This window comes from Rattus norvegicus, chromosome 10 (assembly GCF_021556685.1).
Source record: "Rattus norvegicus strain SHRSP/BbbUtx chromosome 10, alternate assembly SHRSP_T2T, whole genome shotgun sequence".
Lineage (NCBI taxonomy): Eukaryota > Metazoa > Chordata > Mammalia > Rodentia > Muridae > Rattus > Rattus norvegicus.
Window position 1 is genome coordinate 7,726,953 of NC_141543.1, and position 19,903 is coordinate 7,746,855.

The 19,903-nt window shown below is 40.9% G+C and overlaps 1 protein-coding gene across 1 annotated transcript; it reads left to right on the plus strand.

The window, feature by feature from the left end:
• The first annotated feature begins 232 nt into the window (after positions 1-232).
• On the plus strand, positions 233-17,015 carry Marf1l1 (meiosis regulator and mRNA stability factor 1 like 1). The gene is made up of 6 exons (XM_087574832.1): positions 233-244; positions 13,233-13,445; positions 14,731-14,791; positions 14,876-14,992; positions 15,762-15,932; positions 16,749-17,015. Exons 1-6 carry the CDS (start codon positions 233-235, stop codon positions 16,988-16,990), a joined length of 816 nt encoding a protein of 271 aa, XP_087430958.1. The 3' UTR covers positions 16,991-17,015.
• Positions 17,016-19,903: the final 2,888 nt, after the last annotated feature.

Here is a 19,903-nt window from a genome sequence, read left to right on the forward strand (position 1 = left end):
GGTCCCAGGGGGAAGAGGAGATGAGGTAGGGAGTGGGCTTTCCAGCCAGACTTTGGAGAGAGGAGGATGGACACCACATAGGCTTGGGGGCTATTGGAACCTGTGGTAGCTTCCACCACCGGAAAAATTCTTATATAGATAGCTAATGAGTTTAGGACAATAGATTCCACCCCCAGCGGTTATGTCATCTGGCTGGTTTTAAAATATTAAGGCTGTTTGGTGTTTTTCACCCATGGTGACTCAGGTGGGCAGGAGAAAAGGCATGCCATGGGGCAGTTGATAGAGGCTTGGCGGAGCTAGCTGTGGGTGTGGATGGTCAGTGTACAGCAATCACAGCTCTCAGCATTTATGGGAAAAGCATTAGCTAGCCGTGGGGGTTGAGTAAATGGCTGGAGAGTGGCTGTTATTCCCAGAGCCTAGCCGGAGTAATCGTGTTTTTAAAATTACATACAACATAAAACAGAACAAATGAGATTATTGTTAATCTGGACATTCATTGAACATGAATAGAATAAGAACAATGCCTATGTGCCTACGAACTGAAGAACTACACAATAACAGTTTTACAACATATGCACAAAATACTGAAAAATAGTGTATTTGGCTGTATTAGGGTTCTGTAGATTCACGGAATGTGTGAAAATCTATTGATATATATATATATATATATATGATTTATAGGTTTAAAGGCTGCAGTTTAGCTAATCTAGCAATGGCTAGCAGTGAATGGAAAGTCCAAGATCTACTAGTTGTTCATCCCCACAAGGCTGGGTATCTCAGCTAGTCTTCTGTATATGCTATAATTCTCAAGAAATATGCCCCAATGCCAGTGAAAAAATGAATATGCTAGAAAGGCAAGGACAAACAGACAAAGAGCAAAAGCTTCCTTCTTTTATGTCCTTTCAGCAGAAGGAATGGCCCATACTAAAGGTGTGTCTTCCTGCCTCAAGGTTTGGGTTAAAGGCTGTCTTAGGGTTCTCATTGCTGTAAGGAGATACCATGACCAAGGCAACTCTTATAAAGGACATTTAGTTGGGGCTGGCTTACAGTTCTGAGGTTCAGTCCATTATCAACATGGCAGAAGGCAAGGCACTGGAGGAACTGAGAGTTTCACATCTTGTTCCGAAGGGAAACAGGAGAAGACTGATTTCCAGGCTGCTAGGAGAAGGGTTTCAAAGCCTACCTCCATGGGCCATACCTACTCAAACAAGGCAACACATCCTAATTAGTGCCACTCACTCCTTGGGCCAAGCATATCCAGATCACCACGAAGATATAGGATTTCCTGCTACAGCATTCAAATTAAAGGCCTGTGTCTTCCAGCCTTAATATTTAGACTAAAGGATCAAGAAGAATATGTCTTCTTGCCTCAAGATCTGTATCAAATATATGCATCTTCCTACCTCAAAGGTCTGGACTAGACATGGATTTACCCAGTTCAAGTCCAGCAGAAAAACCTCTCACAGGTGTGCCACCCATTTTTGGATTGTAGTTCATTCCAGATATAGTCAAGTTGACAACCAAGAATAGTGATGACACATTGGCAAAAACAATATTTTACTAATGAATCATATTTTAATAAGCATTTACAGCAAAAAAGATAGGTTTGCTTGCACAGTTCTGAATTTGCCTGCATTAAAATAGGCAAATATGCAGCCCATCTGGCCAGGGAAGCAGGAAGACTAACTGCACATCTTCACTTTTCTCTCCTCCAGATCCAATCCCTTTGTCTCATTCCCCTCTGTGCAGCAAAACAACTGCAGCAGCCTCCCTCTACTTCCCTAGTGGATTTCACAAATCTTCTTTGCCTATGCTCCCTCCTGCACTTTATCCCACACCCTTACTCCAACAGGCATGCCCTGGGGACATATAGACAGAGAAGCAAGTGGGCCAACTGCATATCTTCATATTGCCACGTCTCCCTCTGCTTCTCTGAGTCTAGTCCCTCAGTCTCATCTTAGCTCTATAGCAGACCTTTTGCTGTGGCCTTTTGTTACTCTGCCATATTCCCAGGGGACTAACTAAAGATATCCTGGTGGGACATCTTGCTTTTCTCTCTCCTTTAGCCTCTCCTAGCCTATCTCCAGTCTTAAATGTTAGCTCCCAACACCCAGAAACACATTTTACCTGGAACCCCTAGTGGCCACACCTGTCAGGATCCTAGAATTTTTTTTAAAAACAACACAGCACACAGCCACCATACTCTCATAAGAACCAGAGAGTAAACAGAAGGAACAAAATACCAACCAATGAAGAATTATACTCTTCCCAAACCCACACTTTTAGATGACTATAAAAAAACAATAAACTGTAACCAAGAAATATGTCTTTACTATAGTCTAGGCCCTGAGTATTGTAACATAGATGAAGCACAAGTAAAAGACCTTAAAACAGCCTTTATGCATACGCTAGAGGTCCTTAGAGAGGAAATTAAATTAAGTAAATCCCATAAGGAAATCTATGAAAACATAAACAAATAGTAAAAGGAAATGAATAAAACTGCTCAAGACCAGAAACTAGAAAGGGAATCAATAAAGAACACTGACCCTGAAGAAATTCTGAAAATGAAAAATTTAGGAACTTGAGCAGGACCACAGAGGCAAGCATCACTAATAGAATCCAAGAAATGGAAGAAATAATCTCTGGCATTGAAGATACAAAAAAAATGATACATAAATAAAAGAAAATGTTACATTAAAAAAATTCTGACATGACACATTCAGCAAATCCTGGACACAATAAAAAGTCTAAACCTAAGAATAATTGGAATAGAAGAAGGAGAAGAATCCTAGCCCAAAGTCCCAGAGAATATTATCAACAAAATTATAGAAGAAAATTTCCCAAACTAAAGAAGGAATTAGCTATAAAAGAACAAGCATACAGAACACTAAATAGACTGTACCTGAACAGAAAGTCTCCTCAGGACGTATAAAAACACTAAATGCACCAAACAAGAAAAGAATATAAAAAATCTGCAAGGGAAAAAGACCCAGAACATTTAAATACAGACAAGACCATAAATGCCAACTCAGACTAGTATAGTCAGCAAAACTTTCAATCACCATATATAAAGAAATGAAGACATTCCATGATAAAAACAAATTAAGCAATCTATGTATGTATGTATGTATGTATGTATGTATGTATGTATGTATGTATCTATCTATCTATCTATCTATCTATCTATCTATCTATCTATCTATCTATCTATCTATCTATCTATCTATCTAGTTATCTATCTCTATCTACCTAAATCCAGGCCTTACATAAGGTGCTAATGCCAGGGGCTGGCCCTGGTACTTCTTCTTCTTCTTTTTTTTTGGGGGGGGGGCTTTCTTTCTTTCTTTTTTTTCTTTTTTTTATTAACTTGAGTATTTCTTATTTACATTTCGAATGCTATTCCCTTTCCCGGTTTCCAGGCCAACATCCCCCTAACCCCTCTCCCTCCCCTTCTTTATGGGTGTTCCCCTCCCCACCCTCCCCCCATTGCCGCCCTCCCCCCAACAATCACATTCACTGGGGGTTCAGTCTTAGCAGGACCAAGGGGTTCCCCTTCCACTGGTGCTCTTACTAGGCTATTCATTGCCACCTATGAGGTTGGAGCCCAGGGTCAGTCCATGTATATATAGTCTTTGGGTAGTGGCTTAGTCCCTAGAAACTCTGGTTGGTTGGCATTGTTGTTCATATGGGGTCTCGAACCCCTTCAAGCTCTTCCAGTCCTTTCTCTGATTCCTTCAATGGGGGTCCTATTCTCAGTTCAGTAACCACTGAATGCTGCTGGCATTCACCTCTTTATTTGCTGTATTCTGGCTGTGTCTCTCAGGAGTGATCTACATCTGGCTCCTGTCGGCCTGCACTTCTTTGCTTCATCCATCTTGTCTAATTGGATGGCTGTATATGCATGGGCCACATGTGGGGCAGGCTCTGAATGGGTGTTCCTTCTGTCTCTGTTTTAATCTTTGCCTCTCTATTTCCTGCCCAGGGTATTCTTGTACCCCTTTTAAAGAAGGAGTGAAGCATTCACATTTTGATCATTCGTCTTGAGTTTCATTTGTTCTAGGCATCTAGGGTAATTCAAGCATTGCGCTAATAGCCACTTATCAATGAGTGCATACCATGTGTGTTTTTCTGTGACTGGGTTACCTCACTCAGGATGATATTTTCCAGTTCCAACCACTTGCCTATGAATTTCATAAAGGCATTGTTTTTGATAGCTGAGTAATATTCCATTGTGTAGATGTACCACATTTTCTGTATTCATTCCTCTATTGAAGGGCATCTGGGTTCTTTCCAGCTTCTGGCTATTATAAATAAGGCTGCTATGAACATAGTGGAGCACGTGTCTTTGTTATATGTTGGGGCATCTTGTGGGTATATGCCCAAGAGAGGTATAGCTGGGTCCTCAGGTAGTGCAATGTCCAATTTTCTGAGGAACCTCCAGACTGATTTCCAGAATGGTTGTACCAGTCTGCAACCCCACCATACCAGTCTGCAATCCCACCATCTTCTTTTTTTAAAATCAATTTAGGCTTTATATAATTAAAACTTTAAAATATTGAAGAAAGAAGTTTAAGAATACACTAGAAGAGGGAAAGATTTCCTATGGTCATGGATCAGTTGGATTAATATTGTGAATAGGGCTGGGGATTTAGCTCAGTGGTAGAGCGCTTACCTAGGAAGTACAAGGCCCTGGGTTCGGTCCCCAGGTCCAAAAAAAGAACCAGAAAAAAATATTGTGAATATGGCCATCCTACCAAATGTTCTTAAAAAAAAACCTAGACATGAAGAAAATAAATAACTCAATTAAAATGGATTGCACAACCACACAGAAGAGTTCTCCAAAGATAAAACACAAATGGCTGAGAAACACCTAAAGAAAATTTCAACCTCCTCGCCATTAGCAAAATGCAAATTAAAAAACTACTTCGAGATTTCATCATACACTAATCACAGTGGCCAAAATGAATAAAAGAAATTTAAGCAAATGCTGGTGAGGACTTGGGGAGAGGGGAGCCCTTATTCATTGCTGCTGGAAGTACAAACTTGTACAGCCACCATGTTGAACTATAGATATTCTTGTTCAACTGTGTTAATTATTGCTCTACTCAAAAGAGTAAGAAATTGGCTGTTATATGTTAATTGACTAAGACTGCACCTTAAGCTTACTACAGGAGAATTTAAGTCAGTTTGATATTCTTAAGAGGGATGCAAATCCTAATTTCCCTCAACAATTAACTGATGAGGGAGGAATAGCTTTGCAGAAAGTAGAGGAGCTATTAGTCAACAACAGATATGTTATATAGACTATGATCAATGGTTGTTTGTTTGTACTCACAACAGTCCTTTGGCAAAAAGGACCATTAATGTGGATTCATCTTTCTTCCTCTCCAAGTAAAGTTTTAACACCCTATTATTAAGCTGTTATTGTGTTAATACAGAATTGTAGGATAGAGTTGGAGAAGTATTTTGGAAAAGAACCCGATTTGTTCCTTATTCCAAACAGCAATTAAATTGGTTATTGCAGAATACTGATACTTGTATGTGCAAACTTTTCAGGCAATATTGATACTCATTATCCAAAAGACAAGTTGTCACTATTTGTCTCTATGCATGCTTTTGTATTTACTATAAATTTGCAGATAAAACCAATAGAGAATGCACTGACTGTATTTACAGTTGGCTTATCTAATGAGAAGGCAGCATATGTAATTGGATCACATTTATTCTCTTCAGTTTCCCCCTGCTTTAGCACAGATTAGTGAATGTAGTCACTGTTGTTGAAATATTGAAAAATCAAGCTTTCAATTTGTATATTGATAGTGTTTATGTGGCATGAATAATAGCCCCTTTGGGCACTGCTGCTTTTGTAGCCCCTATCTCCATTGTTCAAGAGTATCTATTAGAATTACAAACCTTATTATGGCAGAGGAAACATCCCTTATTTGTTGGCCATACAAGACCCATCCCTCCTTACCAGGACCTGTGGTGAATGGTAACCATCTTGCAGACATGCACACTCATCCTCTTGTAGCTTTGAATACTGCAGTGTCAGCCCTTGAGAAGGCTATAAGTCTACATAAACGTTTTTATCTTAATGCGGGCTCCTTAAGGTTTCATTGTAAAATTACCAAAGAACAAGCTACCAATATTGTTACACATTGCCCCTGGTGTGCTGAATTTATATCCTCCCCTAACTTGGAGACTAATCCCAGGGGGTTAGTACCCAATGATGTTTGGCAAATGGATGTTATCCATTTTCCTTCTTTTGGAAAGTTACAATTTGTTCATGTATCTATTTCAGTCTGATATTTGCCTCTGCTCATAGGAGAGAAAAATTAAGGGATGCTAAAAATCATTGCCTACAAGCCTTTGCATTTATGAATACCCCTTGTCAGATTAAAACTGATAATGGGCCAGCATAAACTAGCAAGGGGTGTGCTGGGTTCTGTCATGATTATAATATTGTACATAAAACGGTTATTCCCTATAATCCACAAGGCCAAGGTATTGCAGAACATGCTCATTGCTCTCTCAAAGTGTATTTCAATAAAATAAAAATGTGGGAGCATCTGTCTTCCCATGCACATTTATCTCTTGTTCTTTACATTTGAATTTTTTTTTTAAATTGTGAATTCTAAAGGACGCTCAGCAGTGGATGACACTGGTGAGCTCCATTGGAGTGACATGGCATGGAAAGACCTCATCACCGGTACATGGAAGGGACCTGATCCTGTCTTGGTTAGGGCCGGAGGCTCTGTCTATATTTTTCCCCAGGATGCTGAGACTCCTGTGTGGGTGCCTGAGCGTTGTGTTCATCCTTCATCACTATGGGTCCCGACCCAGGAGGAGACCGTTTGGGCATTCGTGAAGAACCTACGGATACTCATGCCAGTGGGGATGGGTGGTCCTGTCTGGCCTGCCTTCTTGGCTACCAATGTGTCTCTGGGAATGGCAGCCATTGGAGTTGATGAGGAGCGAGCTAACATAACTGGGATTTTTGGGGTTTCTGAGTCCTTCTGTTTCACTACAGTGAAAGACGTTTCCTTGTTGTCGAATAATTCCTCCATTTTTCTTTGTGGTTTGGAATGGTACTAATGCTGGAGATAGTCTTAACTGTTCTTCGCAGGAATGCCATCTACGAAGCTGCTGGGGATCAGAGGACTCCGCCCTGGTTGTGTGGATCCCAGGCATAGTTCCATTGCCTGTCAGTCATTAGGGAGAAAATCAGCTGATCCTGACCCGTCATAAGAGAGACTTTGGCATTATCACTGCAATTACAACAGCCATCGCCACTGCAGCTACTGAGGCTGCAGTGTCCAGGACGGCCCTCTCCCAGTCTCTCCCAATTGTTACGGCAAGCACGGTGAATAAACTTTCAGGAGAAGTTGCTGAAACACTTTCCACGCAAAATAATTTGAATGATTTCATACAATTGGGAATTCTAAATTTAAGTCAACAGACAGCGCTTTTACAGGAACAGCTTGATTTCTTATGGGAGACTCACATGGCCTCCTGTTCTCCTATTTTCATGCATGTTTGTGTGACTCCACCTAGAGTTCAAAACCTTACATTGGCCCTTTCTCAGCTTAATAATTACTTGAAAGGCCATTGGAATGAAAATTTACCAATCTCACCACTCAATTGACTATGAAAATTATCCAAATCAATGAAATTCCAGTTCCTCCAGTGTCTGGAGATACTTTGCTTAAAGTCCTTAAATGTGTGGATTCATTTCTGGGTCTTCAGTTCTATTCCACTGGTCTACTTGCCTGTCCCTGCACCAATACCATACAGTTTTTCTTAATCACTATTGCTCTGTAATACAGCTTGAGGTCAGGGATGGTGATTCCCCCAGAAGTTGTTTAGTGTTGAGGATAGTTTTCGTTATCCTGGGATTTATTTGTTATTTCAAATGAATTTGCAAATTGCTCTTTCTAACTCTATGAAGAATTGAGTTGGAATTTTGATGGGGATTGCATTGAGTCTGTAGATTGGGCAGTTTTACTATATTAATCTTGCCAATCCATAAACATGGGAGGTCTTTCCATCTTCTGAGATCTTCAATTTCTTTCTTCAGAGACTTGAAGTTCTGGTCATACCGATCTTTCACTTGATTGGTTAGAATCACAAGGAAGTATTTTAACGTTATTTGGGACTATTGTGAAGGGTGTCATTTCCCTCATTTCCTTCTCAGCCTGTTTATCCTTTGAGGAGAGGAAGGCTACTGATTTGTTTGAGTTAATTTTATACCCAGCCACTTTGCTGAGGTTGTTTATCAGGCTTAGTAGTTCTCTGGTGGAACTTTTGGGGTCCCTTAAGTATACTATCATATTATATGGACATAGTGATATTTTGACTTCTTCCTTTCCAATTTGCATCCCTTTGACCTCCTTTTATTGTCTGATTGCTCTGGCTAACACTTTGAGTACTATATTGAATAAGTAGGGAGGGAGTGGGCACCCTTGTCTAGTCCCTGATTTTAGTGGGATTGCTTCAAGTTTCTCTCCATTTAGTTGGATGCTGGCTGCTGGTTTGTTGTATATTGCTTTTCTATGTTTAGGTATGGGCCTTGAATTCCTGATCTTTCTAAGACCTTGAACATGAAGGGGTGTTGAATTTTGTCAAATGCTTTCTCAATATCTCATGAAAAGATCATGTGGTTTTTTTCTATGAGTTTCTTTATATAGTGGGTTATGTTGATGGATTTCTGTATATTGACCCATTCCTGTATCCCTGGGATGAAGCCTACTTGATCATGATGGATGATCATTATGATGTGTTCTTGGATTTGTGAGAATTTTATTGAGTAAGTTTATGTTGATATTCACAAGGGAAATTGATCTGAAGTTCTCTTTCTATTTTGGGTCTTTTTGCAATTTAGTTTTAAGCATAATTGTGGCTTCACAGAACGATTTGGGTAGTGTTCCTTCTGTTTCTATTTTGTGGAATAGTTTGGACATTTCTGGTATGAGGTCTTCTATGAAGATCTGATAGAATTCTGCACTAAGCCCATCTGGTCCTGTGCTCTTTTTGGTTGGGAGACTTTTAATAACTGCTTCTATTTCATTAGGAGTTATGGGATTGTTTAGATGGTTTATCTGATCCTGATTTAACTTTGCTACCTGGTATTTGTCTAGAAAATTGTCCATTTCATCCAGATTTTCCAGTTTTGTTGAATATAGGCTTTTGTAGTAGGATCTCATGATTTTTTTAATTTCCTCAGATTCTGTTGTTATGTCTCCCTTTTAACTTCTGATTTTGTTAATTTGGATACTGTCTCTGTGCCCTCTGGTCAGTCTTGCTAAGGGTTTATCGATTTTGTTGATTTTCCCAAAGAGTCAGCTCCTGGTTTTGTTGATTCTTTGTATGGTCCTTTCTGTTTCTACTTGGTTGATTTCAGCCCTGAATTTGATTATTTCCTGCCTTCTACTCCTCTTGGGTGTATTTGCTTCTTTTTGTTCTACAGCTTTCAGGTGTGCTCTCAGGATGCTAGTGCATCCTCTCTCCAGTTTCGTTTTGGAGGCACTCAGAGCTATGAGTTTTCCTCTTAGCACTGTTTTCATTGTGTCCCATAAGTTCGGATATGTGGTTCCTTCATTGTCATTAAATTCTAAAAAGTCTTTAATTTCTTTCTTTATTTCTTCCTTGACCAAGTTATCATTGAGTAAAGTTGAGAAGTTCAACTTCTGTGTACATGTGGGCTTTCTTTCATTTTTGTTGTTATTGAAGACCAGCCTTAGTCCATGGTGATCTGATAGGATGCATGGGATTATTTCAATATTCCTGTATCTGTTGAGGCCTGTTTTGTGACTGATTATATGGTCAATTTTGGGGAAGGTGCTGGAAGAAAGTATATTGTTTTGTTTTAGGATGAAATGTTCTATAAATATCTGTTAAATGCATTTGGTTCATTACTTTTGTTAGTTTCTCTATGTCTCTGTTTAGTTTCTGTTGCATGATCTGTTCATTGATGAGAGTGGGGTGTCTAAGTCTCCTATTATTATTATGTGAGGTAGAGTGTGTGCTTTAGCTTTAGTAAGGTTTCTTTTATGAATGCGTGTGACCTTGCATTTGGAGAATAGATATTTAGGATTGAGACTTCATCTTGGTGGATTTTTCCTTTGATGAATATGAAGTGTCCTTCTTTATTGTTTTTGATGACTTTTGGTTCAAAGTTGATTTTATTTGATATTAGGATGGCTACTCCAGCTTGGTCCTGAGAACCATTTACTTTGAAAGTCGTCTTCCAGCCTTTCACTCTGAGGTAGTGTCTGCCTTTGTCTCTCAGGTGTGTTTCCTGTATGCAGCAGAATGCTGAGTCCTCTTTACATATCCAGAGTGTTAGTCTATATCTTTTTATCAGGGAATTGAGTCCATTGATGTTTAGAGATATTATGGAATAGTGATTGTTGTTTCCTGTTATTTTTGTTGTTAGAAGTGGAATTTTGTTTGTGTGCCTCTCTTGTTTTGTTACAAGGAGATTACTTTCTTGCTTTTTCTAGGGTGTAGTTTCCCTCTTTGTGTTGCAGTTTTCCATCTATTATCCTTTGTAGGGCCAGCTTTGTAAGAAGATATTGTGTAAATTTGGTTTTCTCATGGAATATCTTGGTTTCTTCATCTATGTTAATTGAGAGTTTTCCTGGATACAGTAACCTGGGCTGGGTTTTGTGTTTTCTTAGGGTTCGTATGACATCTGTCCAGGATCTTCTGGCTTTCATAGTCTCTGGAGAGAAGTCTGGTGTAATTCTGAAAGGTCTGCCTTTATATATTACTTGACATTTTTCCCTTACTGCTTTTAATATTCTTTCTTTGTTTTGTGTGTTTGGTGTTTTGACTGTTATGTGACAGGAGGAATTTCTTTTTTGGTCTAATCAATTTGAAGCTCTGTAGGCTTCTTGTTTGTTTATGGGCATCTGTTTCTTTAGTTAGGGAAGTTTTCTTCTGTAATTTTGTTGAAGATATTTATGGGCTTTTTAAGTTTAGAATCTTCCTTCTATTCTATACCTATTATCCTAGGATTGATCTTCTCATTGTGTCCTGGATTTCCCGAATGTTTTGGGTTCGGACCATTTTGCATTTTAAATTATCTTTGATGGTTGCATCAGTGTTTTCTATGCTACCTTCTGACCCTGAGATTCTCTCTTCTATCTCTTATATTCTATTGGTGATGCATGCATCTATGACTCCTGGTCTCATTCCTAGGTTTTCTATTCCCAGGGTTGTCCCCCTTTGTGCTTTCTTTATAGTTTCTTTTCTATTTTTTTCAGTAGTACAAACTTCATTTTAAAAAAATTTTTTATTAGATATATTTCTTTACTTACATTTCAAATATTATTCCCCTTCCCAGTTTCCTATCCACAAGCCTCAATCCCCCTCCCCCATATGGGTATTCCCCCCCATACATGCCACTTACTGCCCCTCCCCATATTCCCCTGCACTGGGGTCCAACCTTGGCAGGACCAAGACTTCCCCTTTCACTGGTGTCCCATCAAGGCTATTCTCTGCTGCACATGCAGTTGGAGCCCTGGGTCAGTCCACGTATAGTCTTTCAGTAGTGGTTTAGTCCCTGGAAGCTCTGGTTGGTTGGCATTGTTGTTTTTATGGGGTTGCAAGCTCCTTCAACTTTTTCAATACTTCCTGTAATTCCCCCCAAGGGGGTCCTGTTCTCAGTTCGATGGTATGCTGCTAGCATTGACCTCTGTATTGGACATGCTTGGGATGATGTGTCTCTCAGGAGAGATCTATATCCTGTCCCTTTCAGCATGTATTTTTTAGCTTCAGCCATCTTATGGTGGCTGTATATATAAGGGTCACATATGGGGCAGGCTCTGAATGGCCATTCCTTGAGTCGCTGCTCTAAACTTTGCTTCCCTATCCCTTTTTCCCCTTTTAAGAAGGAGTGGGAGCATCTGCATTTTGGTCATCCTTCTTCTTGAGTGTCCTGTGATCTGTGGGTAATTCGAGCTTTTGGCTAATATCTACTTATCAATGAGGACATACCAAATGTGTTTTTCTGTGATTGAGTTACCTCAATCAGGATGATATTTTCTAGTTCATTCTATTTACCTACGATTTTCATAAAGTCATTGTTTTGGATAGCTGAGTAGTTTAGATGTACCACATTTTTTGAATCCATTCCTCTGTTGAAGGGCATCTGGGTTCTTTACAGCCTCTGGCTATTATAAATAAGGCTGCTATGAACATAGTGGATCATGTGTCTCTGAGTTTGATTATTTCCTGCCTTCTACTCTTCTTGGGTTTATTTATTTATTTTTGTTCTAGAGCTTTTAGGTGTGCTGTCAAGCTGCTGACATATGCTCTCTTATGTTTCCTTTTGCAAGCACTCAGAGCTATGAGTTTTCCTCTTAGTACCACTTTCATTGTGTCCCATACATTCGGGAATGTTGTATCTTCATTTTCATTAAATTTTAGGAAGTCTTTAATTTCTTTATTTCTGCCTTGACCAAGTTGTCCTTGAGTAGAGCATTGTTCAACTTTATTTATTTATTTATTTATTTATTTATTTATTTATTTATTTATTTATGTGAGTGCTCTATCTGCACTATCTGCATGTGTGCTTGTATGAGAGAAGGTATCAGATCCCTTATAGATAGTGTGTTTGCTGCCTCACATATTCTCTGGGAGATGAAGTCTAGTACCAAGAGCCACTGTGTGTGTGTGTGTGTGTGTGTGTGTGTGTGTGTGTGTGTGTGTGTGTCTATCTGGCTTGCCTCACCTTTCCTGTCTGCTTGCATTGGGATTACAGATTCCCTAGTTTTCTTCCATGCTCTTCCAGTTTCTTTAAGCTTCAACAATATTACACATGCAGAGAAATCAAAATTGCCCTGGGTCTGTTAAGCCTTGCCATGGGCCTCTCCTGGGAGACCCTTATTTTTTTTAAATGATTTATTTATTTATTATATATAAGTATAGTGTAACTGTCTTCAGACAACTCCAGAAGAGGGCATCAGATCCCATAACAGGTGGTTGTAAGCCATCACGTGGTTGCTGGGATTTGAACTCAGGACTTCTGAAAGAATGGTCAGTGCTCTTAACCACTGAGCCATCTCTCCAGCCCCTGGGGGACCCTTCTCTGAGCCCCTTTGAAAGTTCCTTTAGAAGCCAAGGTGATTTTGGGCCTTCTGAATGTTCTTGGCAGGAGGCCCTCACTCCAGAGCAGATAGGGCCTGTCTTTCAGGAAGTTTCTAATCTTCCTCTTTCTTCTGGGCCAGGTTTTTATGAATGATAAGGCAGAAGAGTGTGTGAATCTCACAAGCCTATACTTGTTTGCAAAGAATGTGAGGTCTTTGCTTCATACCTATCACTACCAGCAGATTTTTCTTCATGAATTTGCCATGGCCTATACTAAATATGTAGGAGAAACACTGCAGCCCAAAACTTATGGCTACAGTAGTGTGGAGGAGCTACTGGGAGCCATCCCACAGGTAGGTGTTTTCCTCAGCTTCTGGGAAAATGTCTTCCTGAAGAGCCATTGCTAATTCCTGATCATTGATGTAAGGTGTTACCTGGATGCTGCCAGATATGAAGAGTGAGTTTAGTGTTTCTTGGTGACTTTTATAAACCTTTATTCCTGTGTGCCAAGTAAGTTTTGGGCCTTCCTTCTAGAAATGTGCTCAGTGGTCACCTAACCAGACAGGACACCTAAGCCGATGTCCTGAGTGTAATATGTCTAGAGCAGCAGAGCTGTGACCCCTGTGATCATTTGATAGAGAATGGCCCAGGCAAGGCCCACTTCCTGAGCATTTAACAGTCTTGCAGGAGCAGCATCACAGATGTCTGTGAGTTACTGTATAGCAGAGCGGTGTAGGTTTTCATGGTAGATAATGTGGCATGCACAATGAAGAACAGCCAGCAGCAGTGAGAGGCAATGAACCTGTTCTGGGAGATTGCTGCAAAAAAATAAAAGTGAAAAATACAAGTGTGCTAGAGCCTAGAGTGGGAGTTTTCCGAGGCCCTTGCTCCCCCGGGCATGAGCTTCCCTGTACTGTAGAGAAGGCAGAGGAGCCCAGCTTTACCTTTGGAAAGCATTACTGCTGTCCACAGAAGAGCTGAGGGAAAGTGGAGTGGGGGAAGAAGCTAATGCAATATCCTAACTGCTGCCCGGGCTCCAGAAGATATTGGTAAAGGAGTTGGGCTGGGTTAAAATAAATTCTAAAACCCAAAATACTTTAAAACCTTCTGAAGGCAACATGACACCACACTGGACAGCCCACACCTGACCTCCTGTGATGGATTGCAGTGAAAACACTTTTTCACTATTAATAAAAGGAAAAATTCATTTAAAGTGCCTTCAAGCCATGTGCATACGATGTTTATGAGATATGGTTGAATTTCTAGTTTCAGTGCTCCCAGATCCTAAAGGTACCTCACTAGATATAGTCAGATATTCCCAAATCCGAAGTCCTCTTGAGTCCAAGCATTTGAGACAGAAGGTGCTCAGCCTCCGATGTAGGAGTGGAAGAATTCCTGGAAGCTGAGGGCAGGCGTTAGGTGGAGAGCCCTAGGAGACAAGGCCTACTTCCATCCTGACTTGGCTGAATAGGTGGAGTGTTGCTTTAGAAGCTAAGAGAAAGCATAGAAAAACTGTTGGCATTTATTGAGTTCTCACTCTGGTATGTGAGATGCAGGCACAAGAGGCCCACTTTCCTGAATGTTAGGGTACTTTCCTTTCCTTTTCCACTGCTTAACCAGAATATGTCTTGTGTGCAGGTGGTCTGGATAAAAGGACATGGTCATAAGAGAATTGTAGTGTTAAAAAATGACATGAAAAGTAAGTAAGCTCCCATCCCCTCCCCTGACTGCCTTGTGGTTCTCTCACTGACTTTCCTCTCTGATGGGCACTCTTGTCTTCTAGACCGGCTAAGTTCATTTGACCTTTCCCCTGTCAATCATGAAGACCAGCCTGCAGTCAGCAGGCAGATCCTGGAGGTGCCAAAACCCCATCTAGCCTCAGAGCTCCATCTCAGAACAGGTACTGGGTACTAGAGGGAAAGCAAGGACATAGACAGAGCCTTAAAGGTCATGAAGTGCTTGGGGTAGGACATGTGGAGGAAACAGAACAGTGAGCAATTTCATTAAAGTTAAATAGAGATTAAAATTTTTTAAGATGTATTTTATTTTTATGTGTATAAATATTTTGCCTTGCATGTATGTGTGCACTTGGTGCTTAGGAGATGGGAAGAGGTCATTGGGTCCCCTGGAATGGGAGTTAATGGATGGCTGTGAGCCACTATGTAGGTGCTGGGAACCAAATTCAAGTCTTCTACATGAGCAACAAATGTTCTTAACTGCATGAGCCATCTCTCTAGACCTAAATATTCATTTTCCCCCAGTGCGGTTTGGTGTGTAGTTAACAACTGGTATTGAATGATTATCTGTGTAAGTTCCTTAAAGAATATCCTAATTCCGTTTTGGGCCTCTTCAGAGTCTTCTCTTCTAAAGAGCACAAATCTTCATCAGACTGCTGGCTTTGGTGTGTTGTTTGCCAGGGGTCTTGTGATAATGGCATTGTTGTTTGGTTGGTTTTTGTTTTATATATATACATACGTATGTGTGTGTGTGTGTGTGTGTGTGTGTGTGTGTGTGTGTGTGTGTGAGAGAGAGAGAGAGAGAGAGAGAGAGAGAGAGAGAGAGTGTGTGTGCTTGATTACTTCATGCTGACTTCTGAGGCTGAGAAAAGCCCCAGGAGCAGACCTTTGTTCCTGTTTCAATATAGCTAGCTGCCTGCCTTCTCTCTGCAGGACCCAGCCAGATGGAGCAGGAACTTGTGCAATTGGCCAACAGCTCCCCTGTTGACCTTCTCTGTGCTCCTGTTCCTTCATGCCTGCCATCCCCTCAGCTAAGACCAGATCCTGTCATCCTGCAGCCCACTGATCTCATTCAGTTTGAGGAACACCCTCAGGAGCCTTTGGGTAGGTTGCACCCCATATGCTTGGGCACTTGTCTGTGGGTTTGCAGATGACCCATGATGCCAGTGTAGGAGGTGTCTGATGAACATAGGGAAAAGCAATACTGTTTCAGGTATAAAAGTACCTGTGCTGATTATTCAGCTCATTCCCTTCCCTGTTGGGTTTGCTGCTAATAGGATTTATAAATCTGGTATAATCTACGTTGAGGGCTAATGGCACTGGGCTGTGGAAGAGCCCTTGAGTAATTAAGTCCTGTCCCACATCCTCTGGAACTTTTGGCCTTCGTACCATGTCTGAGTTCAGGTGCTCCTTAGGCAACACTTGTCACTTGCTACATAACATTTACTTAGGTCCCAGTGGATTCTGGGCCTTTAGGAAGCTGGTTTGAGCAAGGTACTTATGGTTGAGGCCCTGGAGTCCTGTGACCTAAAAACCAAGAAGCGTGACCTCTTTGGTTGTTGTTGTTTTAGGACAGGGTCTTACTACATAGCTTTGCTTGGACTGAAACTTGCTTTGTAGACCAGGCTAGCCTCTAACTCACAGAGATCCATATGCCTCTGCCTCCACCCCCTGGGTGCTGTTTGTTTGCTTGCTTGTTTGTTTTTGAGACATTGACTTGACTTGTAGCCAAGGCTGGCCTGTCACTATGGTAATCTTGCCTCAGCTTCGGGAGAGCTGGATTTACAAGCCACCTACCACATCTGGCCCTGGTGGGGTTTTATAAGCTTGTTTTGTTTTTTAAATACAGATGAACTGAAAACAAGTACTTCTTATGAGCCCTAGAACTAAATAAATCTATTTATGTTTCTGTCTTTCTAGGAGTTTTATTTTTAAACCAAGAAGAAAAAACAGAAATTCCAATACCAGTAAAGAAGGGGAACCTGTCCTGTAACTCCTCACCCAGTAGCCCAGCATCTGCTTCTGCTCCTCCCAAACCCTCCTCAGAAGCCCCCGGGCTACTGATTAGCAAGGATGCAGTGGAAAGCCCAGCAAAAAAGCAGCCCAAAAATAGAGTCAAATTGGCAGCCAACTTTTCTTTTGCACCTGTGACCAAGCTCTAACTTCCAGTTTGAACACAGAATTAAATTAGGATGGGGGGGAAACGGATTCTACACACAAAAATAGGCTTAAAAACCTCATTTTATGTCTTGACCCCAGAAGCCACTTTTATTAATGGTCCATAGGGAAATGTTTGTTTCCAACTTTCAGATGAACTTTTTCTTACTTTATTTCTTCCAGTTATTTGAAAGAACTCCATTAAGAAATCTGTATTATATTTACCAAACTTTTCTACTCTACTGTGAATTGTGGTGGTTGGGAAGAAATAAGCAGAGATCATTCAGCAGGAAGTGGATTGAGTCCCATTGAGCAGCCTCCATCATTTGTTTAAGCAAATTTATTTGTGGTTGTTCAAGAAGCCAAATATGTCCTTAAACCTGTGGGTCACACACTGGGGCATGAGTGAGTGGCAAGAGAGCCATTTTCAGGTTGACAGGAAAGTTCTTGGCTTCTAGGTGACCCCAAAGAAGTCATCTGACTAGTGGAAGACTATGTGCCAACAGGTTCTCTCTGCTCTATGAATGGATTTGCCCTTTTTGCCCAACAGATACAATCCATTGTAAATGTCAGGTCTCTCCAACAGCGGTGAGAGGCCACTCATAAGTGGATACCTCAGGCACCCAGAAGAGAAGGCCATTCCACAAGGCAGTGCCTGCAAAGGCTAGCTTTTCCAAAATGTCAAGAGTTCTCATCCCATTTTTAAAAACATTTCCATTTGGGGATTCCATTTAATTAAGAGCTTTCTAGGAAGTTATTTCATGCTTCCCTTCTCTGTCTGTCCCCGTTTGATAAGGATAAGGTTTAAGGAAAGGAGATGGCCTTGATGTCATCCATTTAAGTCAGCATTTGAAAGACATATTGTATATTGAGAGGTAATGGTTAGAGTCTGATTTTTTAAACTCTGCATAAATGCATAAATTGTAAATCAACTGAGTGGTGAAGTGCTTCAAGTCATGGTGTCAATACTATTTGCACTAAGAAGAGACCATAGTTTTATCTGTAAGTCGAAGGCCAAGGTTGATCAACCTATCCTTGTTCTTGTGATTTAAAAATTGGCTGTAAATCTGGGAAGCTCTCCATGTGAAGATGTGTATGTCCATGTTAGTTCATCTTGACGTCTTTAATAGTGTCTAGCTTTACTGTTACTGCTCACTGTTGGAAACATGTTTGGGTTTTTATTATTGTGGTAGCTGATGTTGGCATTTGGGAAAAGCTAGCCTTTGCGGACACTGCCTTGTGGAATGGCTTTCTCTTCTGGGTGCCTGAGGTATCCACTTATGAGTGGCCTCTCACCGCTGTTGGAGAGACCTGACATTTACAATGGATTGTATCTGTTGGGCAAAAAGGGCAAATCCATTCATAGAGCAGAGAGAACCTGTTGGCACACAGTCTTCCACTAGTCAGATGACTTCTTTGGTGGGAAATGTTTATATTAATTTTTTTCTAGAAAGCCAGAAAATGGATTCTGATTTCATAGCCAGCATTTTGATTAAATGTCACAAAATTAAAAGTTGAGAGATTTTTTTTTACCAGTTGAATTTTTTTAATCAATATCTTTTAAATGAAGCCAGTGATTCCCAGTTCTCAGCACTATGACCTGCCCCAGATGGAGCTGCTCTAGAAATGTTCTGCAGGCTTGCCACTCTTTGTGAAATGCCTGAAGGTACTTTCTATGCAGGCCTGGCTGCACTTCTTTTCTGAGGCCTGATAGCACTTCCTCTTTAAGGCCACATTGCACTTCCTCTGCAATCTTAGTGCACATGTGCAATTCTTTAAGGCTTCTAAGCAGTGATAAAGTTGCTGTTAGGAGTGTGAGTTGCCTCTTTTGCAGACGTCCTAAGGTTAAGCTTGCCTGCTCAGACTAAAGGTTTGCAAGCATAGACGGGACTATGGACTTTGAAAACACTAGGTTTCACTAAAGTTACTTGGAGTCATCTCAAAGGTCAGGTTCTGTGGGCAACAAAGAAGAGTTGTGTACAGTGAATGGGTGTGTGATCTGGGGAGTGACTAACCATTGCTGTTACAAGATGTCACAAGATGTGAAAACTCAATTGGAAGCTCTCAGAGCGTGACATGCCCAAGAGGCCAGTCCAATCACTATTTCTTTATCCAGAGGCTTAGATAATGATGCTATGATGTATGTACATGGAGATAATGAGACACTTTTTCTGGGTGGAAGGATGTACCCAGTTAGATTTATCTGTTGAAGAGACAAAAGTAATCACCAGAATCCCCTTTCCCATCCTCCCATCCTACACTGTTTGCTCTTGATGAGACTTGGGAGACAAGAGGTTTTTCTTAACTGTCAAATTTGAACACTTTTTTGGGGGGGGCGTGGGGGGTTCAAGTGCTGTTTGTGTGTTGGGACCAAACAGTTGTCAATAAACTTTATGAGCAAGCATCTGTAAAGAGTGCTTTTGTTTGTGGGGTGGAATTATTAACCAGTCTAATCAGCTCACTTTGGGTGGCCTCTCCTTTTCTCTCTCCTGAAAAGTTATTCATTTAAGCTGGAGCTGTGGGTAGCTCAGTGGGTGGAGTGCTTGCATAGCATTCACACAGCCCTGGTTCGATTCCTGGCACCATATAAATCATCTCGAGGTGGAGGCAAGAGAACTGGAAAGTCATGTCAGCAACAGAAAATGTAGGCCAGGGCTGGAGAGCCGGCTCAGTGGTTAAGAGCACTGACTGCTCTTCCAGAGGTCCTGAGTCCAGCAACAACATATGTGTGTGTGTGTGTGTGTGTGTATATTTATTTATTTAAAAAAAATGTAGGCCAGTCTGGAGTGCATCAGGTAAGTTGGATGGCATTTAAGGGATGCTGAGGGCTGAAGCAGGAGACTAGACTGTTGGCACCATGTGAATACAACTTGGATTTTCCAGCTCTTATCCTGTTCCACAAGTGGAAGAGAACCTCC

Bases quoted from the DNA above. Each gene is read 5' to 3' on its own strand.
- Marf1l1 (XM_087574832.1), top strand. The intron at 13,446-14,730 runs GTAGGTGTTTTC...TCTTGTGTGCAG, and splicing joins TACTGGGAGCCATCCCACAG to GTGGTCTGGATAAAAGGACA. The intron at 15,933-16,748 runs GTAGGTTGCACC...CTGTCTTTCTAG, and splicing joins ACACCCTCAGGAGCCTTTGG to GAGTTTTATTTTTAAACCAA.